The 7,708-nt window shown below is 44.6% G+C and overlaps 1 protein-coding gene across 4 annotated transcripts in view; it reads right to left on the reverse strand.

Annotated features, from left to right (window-relative positions):
• Positions 1–1,211: 1,211 nt before the first annotated feature.
• Fbxo43 (F-box protein 43) overlaps positions 1,212–7,708 on the reverse strand; it is a 16,255-nt gene continuing 9,758 nt past the window's right edge. For 3 of the 4 annotated variants that reach the window (XM_031358447.1, XM_031358448.1, XM_031358450.1), the window contains exons 4-5: positions 1,996–2,196; positions 1,212–1,900 (exon numbers count right to left, since the gene is read on the reverse strand). In XM_031358447.1, the coding sequence (XP_031214307.1) occupies positions 1,652–1,900; positions 1,996–2,196 (450 nt within the window). In that variant the 3' untranslated portion in view covers positions 1,212–1,651. The remainder of the gene's footprint in view (positions 1,901–1,995; positions 2,197–7,708) is intronic. The other variant, XM_031358449.1, reaches the window with a different exon arrangement.

Here is a 7,708-nt window from a genome sequence, read left to right on the forward strand (position 1 = left end):
GAAAAAAAAAAAAAGAAAGACACTCAACTTATAAAATAGGTAAATTTTAAATTTAATTTTAATTATTAGTTTTAATTTTAATCAGTTTCTTAAAATAATGTGTTCACAGCTACATTGAAATATGTGTGCATAGTATAAACACACATATTGTTCATGCAGCAATCACCTACATACACAAAATACAAGTCTGTTGTCAGTTTCTCTCTTATGAGTATGGAGAGATGGCTGAGTGGTTAACAGCACTGGCTGGCCTGGCGGTGGTGGCACGAGCCTTTAATCCCAGCACTTGGGAGGCAGAGGCAGGCAGATTTCTGAGTTCGAGGCCAGCCTGGTCTACAGAGTGAGTTCCAGGACAGCCAGGGCTATACAGAGAAACCCTGTCTCTAAAAACAAAACAACCACCACCACAACAACAAAAAAGTACTGGCTGTTCTTCCGGAAAACCCAGGTCCTATTCCCAGCATCCACATGGCAACTCACAACCATCTCTAACTCCAGCTCCAGGGGATCTAATACCCGGCACATATACGCAGACAAAACACCAGTGCACATAAGATAAAAACAAATCATCTTGTAAAAGTTTCCATCTTGAGACCTGATGTAGTGGTGCAGGACTCTGGTCCCAGCTCAGGAGGCAGGTAGATCTCCGGGTGTTCAAGGCAAGCCTGGTCTACATAGTGACTTCAGGAGACCTAGAACTACATGATAAGACCCTGTCTTCAAAACAACACAACAGTAACAACAACAACGACAAAACCAAAACCAAACAAACAAATAAAAAAAACCTCCCAAGAGCAAAACCAAACAGTCCGCTCTTACACTCTTCCGCAGTAAAGACCTCAGCTCTTTTTGCCGCTGATCTATGCAGAGTGCACTCATCCCCAAACTCCTCTTGGAAAAAGGAGCATTACACACACACACAAATCATAATGTCCATTACTAATAACTTCACACTATTCCCATTCAAAACCCGTCATTTCTGCCCAGCCCAAATCTTTTAAAATATCAGGATCTGTTACTATAATTCCAGATTTTTAAAAGTATTTAATTAGAAATGTGTGACTTATAGGAGTTTGTTCAATAAAATTCCCATTATAAGTAACTACACAGTCCCCATAACTGACATTTATTAGTATTATGTAATTTTTACTAAACCAAAGTCTACTAAGATATCAAGTAAGAGAAAGGATGAAATTATAGATTACATTTGATGGAACTTCTAAAAGCATTTTATTTAATTTCAGCCATCAACTCATTTTCCAAACCTGAAAGTTCACTGGCCTCAAGTTCAAATTTTTCAAATTATTTGGAAATTATTTTTTAAATAATTGAAGAACATTTCAACACATTGTTATGAAATGCACAAGCTTAAAAAGGTTACATGGAGCAATAAAACACACAAATGTAACAACCCTGAAAATTCTTTATTTAAAACATCAAAATGTTTAAAATGGAATATGACATAGTAAAATAAAATTCTTTCAAACTCATCACTTTAAAGAAAATATACAATGGTGTGCATTATAACATATACAAAGTAGGAAATAAATCACCGTTTGTCATCAATGGGAAGATTTGCTTATGTTCAAAATAGTCATAATTTTAAGTCAGACAGAACGCGGGCCAGCGGAGGAGTGGTTCCTTAGTCTCTTCAGAGGCGTTTTAAGTTCCGCTTGCTTTGGGCACTCCCTGGGAGAATATCTTTGCTACCTCTCGCCTTTGCTGACCCTCTTCTACAGTCTTCAGACCCATGATAAGCGCACAGACACAACACACAAAAGTCAAAGCCACAGGCCAGGCGGCTGCAAATCCCCCTCCTCTTATGTGGCTGGTACTTAGCAGGGGATTGGCACCTCGGGCAAGGCTTTAAGGCTTCATCAGTAAACAGTGTCCTGGCAACCTGCAGGGGAAGCAGGCACACTCAGTCTTCTAGGGACTGACAGTCACTTCATGTCAAACTCTAAATACTTCTAATAACTTACGATCCGTGCTCACCTTCACGTACTGTTCCTGTCTACTCCGTAGGTGGGTGAGGGAAGAGCTTGCTACAGGTGTCAGAACATCCCCGCAAGGGGACAGAGTTGGAACCTGCTCCATCTGACCACTGGGTGCCTGTGCCTGCACTGATCTTAAGGCCAAGCGACTCAGAAGGCGGAGCCGAGTGGCAGCATCCTGGACACGTAACACAGCGGCCCTCTGTGGTAAAGAAAGGAGAAAACAACACTGCAAAATCACAAACTTCCCAAGCCAGGACAGCTTTCTGCCGGGCCCAGATGTACTATTTAGGAAAAGGTTATACCATCAGGACCTTTCCCAGCATCATTTCTCCTTTTTGGGGGGATTGCGGTGGGGGTGGGGGTGGAGGAGGGTGGGACGGTCAGGCAGAGAATCTTTCCTTACCTAAGTTTGGAGATGGGGCGGTGGTTCTGTGGGTAAAAGCTCTAGCTAGCCCAAAAGCCTGGAGTGTTGCATGGGAAGTGGACGTGGGAGAATTTCCCGCAACTCTAGCCCAGCAGCGGAACAAAAGAGAGCCTGCACCAAGATGGAAGGCAAGAACCAGCTCCCCAAAGTTGCCCTGATCTCCGCATTTGGACCCTGGCATGGTGATTGTGCACTTCCTTCCCCCCTCCCCCTCCCTCTTTCCCTCCAGCCCCCCCCCCCCAATCTTAAATAGCAATACATTTTGGGTTTCTGTTAATATGATCAATGACTTTTCCATTTATTTATTATTGGCAAACTTCTCTAAGGAATCAAATAGTATAAAGTAGCATGTATGTCACACCGCAGGCTATTTAGCCGCAGCTGCTCAGTGCTGGGCTCATAAAGCAAGCGCAGACAACAGGAATACCAGAGACAGGAGCTAGTCCAGTAAAACTTACTTTGAGAAATACAGGTGACAGAGAGGACTTGGCCTACAAACTGCAGTTTGTGATGATCCATTTTAAAGCCAAAACTAAAGGGAGAACTGGGAGCAGGGTGGATCTTTCCACAGCCTGCCAAGGAATTCTTCGAAAGTTCTTACCTTAACCACATGTGGGCGAGCAATGGTACGGCTGGGGTCATGTAACCCAATGTCTTTGGCTGGTTTTTACAAATATCTGGTTCTGATTCACTTTACAGTTGTTTTAAGCAGCCTTGATTTTTTTTAAAGATATATTTATTTATTGTATGTATATGTATACACTGTAACTGTCTTCAGATACACCAGAAGAGGGCATCAGATCCCATTACAGATGGTCGTGAGCCACCATGTGGTTGCTGGGTGTAGTGGCTATTCCTGGTTGTTAACTTGACTATATCTGGAATGAACTACAATGGAGAACTGGAAGGTTCACCTGTGGCCCTAACTTGGAGGCTGAGACATACAAGTTTCTGACCTGAATCTTGGCATGGAGATGCCGAGGCATAGTGGCTATGAATCCCAGAAGATTAAAACAGGAAGATCTCCAAATTCAAGGTCATATGGGATTAAAGGTGTGGTGGCACACACCTTTAATCTGGGCCACACTTTTTGCTGGAGACCTATATGAGGACACTGGAAGAAGGAAGGCTCTCTCTCTTCTTTGCCTGCTTGCCTTGTGGGGCTGAGCAACTGCTAGATCCTTGGACTTCCATTCACAGCTGCCACTGACAATTGTTGGGAGTTGGACTACAGATTGTAAGTCATCAACAAATTCCTTTACTATATAGAGACTATCATAAGTTCTGTGACTCTATTTCTCTAAATACACTGGGAATTAAAATCAGGACCTCTGGAAGAGCAGTCAGTGCTCTTAGCCACTGAGCCATCTCTCTAACCCTAGCCTTGATATTTTTAAAGGAACAAAAAGCATCTCTCATCTGAACTAGATTCAGATGTTCAGTCAAGAAGTGTGTTAATTTGTTTGTATACCTTAAAAGTATACAATGTCCTTTTGTCAATTATACCTCAATACAATTAGAAAAAAATAATTATAAAAGCATTTTCAGTAAGTAATCTGTACAGCCTTGTACTTCGTTAAGCAACCTGATGGGAAATGTCTTTCTAAAGCACAGGCATGGTGAACCAACTATCAAGATGAACCCTCTGCATGGGTCTCTTTACCAATCTACTGTAATCGTTGTCTTGGCAGTCTCCTGAGCTGTAATTGCCTCTAACAGAAAAAACTAAAACATGAGAAATTATAGTAGACTAAGTATAGGGAATGCAGTTACTGGGTCATAAGAATTGAAGCAGGTAGCAGCTTAAAAATACAGGCAATGAGCCACTGTTTATTTAAAGTGTTAAGCTGTGTTATTTAAACACAGCTGGACATACTAAACTCGTTGGAGGACTGTCTATATGTCCTATTGTTTGCAGCCTAGGCCCAAGTGCCTGATCAGGAGCCCACTAAAAGAACACCCGCTGGATTTGGATGCAATTGGTCTCTACAGCACGCATGTGCCAAGCCAATCAAGGTGTCAGCTGCTGCAAATATAGAAGAAACAGTTATTCCTTTGATAAGAGATTCCTTATTTTTCTGGGTTTTGTTTTGAATGTCTAAGAGAAGAGCAGTTGACAAAGGCATATGCCCATGCCTGCTGCTGTTCAAAGCACGGTTCTCATGTGTGCAGCACTAGCTGGCCTCACTCCTGTTGTGTAGATCCGGAGGACCCAGTTACCTCTGCCACTTGGTGCTGGATTACTGAAAATACTTAACTGTGACCACAGAGCCACCTAAGGGTTGTTCATCCACAGTGTGACAACAGTGGACACTAAGTGATGACGCTCAAAGGGGAAGCAATACCTCAGCTCAGGTGTGCACTCCCGCTGCTCTAAAGATGGAGGACAGATGGCACTCAGCTCTGACTGAGTGCACTGGCCTGTGCTCTCTGAGTTTCACACTTGGCACCTTACAGTCTGAGGAAAGCCACCAAATAACTTTGTTTTGAAATGTTTCTGTGGGAATTGGGCGAGACAAACAGACACATGAGACACACAGTGGGGCAGCAACAGAGCCAGCAATGAATAATACTGGGAGAAAGTTACACAGGAGACACATATAGTGGTGAGCATGTAGCATCTCAGCATGGGAGGGACAGAAGCAGGAGGATCAAGGAGTTCAAGGCCAGCCTGAGTTACATGACACCCTGTCTGGAGAGAGGGCTCAGCCAGTAAAGGGCTTGTGTGAGCACTAGGTTCTGAGTCCGGATCTCCAGCAGTCACAAAAAAGCTGGCCAAAGTGGTCAGGCCTGTAACCAGAGCCCTGGCAGGGCAGACACAGCAATCCCTGGAGCTCATGGACCAGCACACCTTAGCCAAGCTGCTGTGCTCCAGGGTCAGTGAGAAATCCTATATCTTAAAAGTAAGGTAGAGGGAAATAGATGAAGGTACCTGACATTGACCTCTGATCTCCACATGTGCAGATCATGTACACACATACACACACACACACACACACACACACACACACACAACATGGCATGCTGATGCACACCCATAGTCCCAGCATTCAAGAGGCAGAGAGGCAGGAGGACTGCCACAAGCTTAAAATTGGCCTTGTCTATATACACAGTTCCAGGCCTTCACAGTAGGACCCTGTCCCAAAACAAAACACAGAAGTTTAATGATAGTGTACATGTTACTAATACTCGTTACCACCTCTGTGTCATACCTAAATCTGATTCACTCATAAATGGTGATGGAATTATGGTCATAAGACAGGAGAAATCAGAGGAACAAAATACCCATGGGAGGAGATACAAAGTGTAGAGCAGAAGCTGAAGGAAAGGCCATCCAGAGACTGCCCCACCTGGGGATCCATCCCATATACAGTCACCAAACCCAGACACTATTGTGGATGCTAACAAGTGCTTGCTGACAGGAGACTGATATAGCTGTATCCTGAGAGGCTATGCCAGTGTCTAATAAATACAGAGGTGGATGCTCTCAGCCAACCATTGGACTGAGCGTGGGGTCCCCAATGGAGGAGCTAGAGAAAGGACCCCATAGGAGGGGTTTGCAACCCCATAGGAGGAACAACATGAAACAACCAGTTTCCCCAGAATTCCCAGGGACTAAACCACCAACCAAAGAGTACACATGGTGGGACTCATGGCTCCAGCAGAATATGTATAGTAGAAGATGGCCAAGTTGGTCATCAATGGGAGGAGAGGCCCTTGGTCCTGTGAAGGTTCAATGCCCCAGTGTAGGGGAATACCAGGGCCAGGAAGTGTAAGAGGGTGGGTTGGTGAGCAGGGGGAGTGGGGAGGAGATAGGGGGTTTTCAGAGATAACATTTGAAATGTAAATAAAGAAAATGTCTTTTAAAAATGCAGGAGAGCCGGGTAGTGGTGGCACACGCCTTTAATCCCAGAACTTGGGAGGCAGAGGAAGGTGGATTTCTGAATTCGAGGCCAGCCTGGTCTACAGAGTGAGCTCCAGGACAGCCAGGGCTACACAGACAAACCCTGTCTCGAAAAAAAAAAAAAAAAAAAAAGGGCAGGAGAAATCAGTAGAGTGGTGCTAGGTGGAGAGGCTGGAGAAGTAACAGAAGCCCTTCCAGGGAAAACAAATATGGGCAGTGATGGCGCACGCCTTTGATCCCAGCACTTTGGGGCAGAGGCAGGCAGATCTCTGAGGTAGGGCCAGCCTGGTCTACAGAACCAGTTCCAGGACAGACAGAGCTACACAGAGAAACCCTGTGTCTAAAAAAATAAAAAATAGGGCTGGCAGATGGCTCAGCAGGTAAGAGCTCTGACTGCTCTTCAGAAGGTCCTGAGTTCAGATCTCAGCAACCACATGGTGGCTCACAGCCATCCGTGATGAGATCTGGCGCCCTCTTCTGGTGCATCTGAAGACAGCTACAGTGAATTACACCGGAGCGAGCAGGCTGGAGTGAGCGGAGTGGAGCAAGCAGAGGTCCTGAGTTCAATTCCCAGCAGCCACGTGATGGCTCATGGCCGTCTGTGCAGCTGCAGTGTATTCATACATATAAGATAAATAAATAAATCTTAAAAAAATAAAAATAAAAAAATAAATAACAAATGTCAGTCTAGCATATTGCCTAGAAACATAAGAAATAGTAGAGACCAGAAGCCTGCTGTGGTGCCTCACACCAGTAATCCTAGCACTCAGGAAGATGAGGCAGGAGGGCTACCACTAGCTTGAGGACATCCTGGGCTACACAGTGAGCCCCAAGAGAGCCTGAAATAGAGTCAGACCCTGTCTAAAGAAGCAAAGGACAGGACAGGGGGGCTTGGCACACTCTGTTATAAACCTCATAACCCAATTTTTATTTCTAAAGTTTGTAGTATTTTGAAGGAACTAAAATAAGGAAAAAAAATGTAGGAAGCCAGATTGAAAGACAAGAGCAATAGCTCCTGTAGTCCCAGTTCTTGGGAGGCAGAGACCGCTCAGACCAACCTGAGCTCCGTAGTGAGGCTCAGTAAAGACGTGGGGTCATTGTCTTCACTGACGTTTACTTATGTACTGGGTGGGGTCAAGCATGTGCCATTGCGTGCACGTGACACCAGAAGACAGCATCAGAGAGGTCAAGCTCAGGTCATCGTGCTTCTCATAAAGGCCTGTACCCACCAAACCACCCTACCTGCCTCCAAGGTGGGTGATGTTGTTGAAGGTTTCTTTTCCTTCCTCATTTTCTTCATCTCCTTCTCCTTCCTCTTCTTTGTTTTCTTCATCTCTTCTTCCTCCACTTCCTCCTCTTTTATTTTTCTCCTCCATCTTTGTT

The sequence above is a fragment of the Mastomys coucha genome, unplaced genomic scaffold (genome assembly GCF_008632895.1).
Source record: "Mastomys coucha isolate ucsf_1 unplaced genomic scaffold, UCSF_Mcou_1 pScaffold7, whole genome shotgun sequence".
Lineage (NCBI taxonomy): Eukaryota > Metazoa > Chordata > Mammalia > Rodentia > Muridae > Mastomys > Mastomys coucha.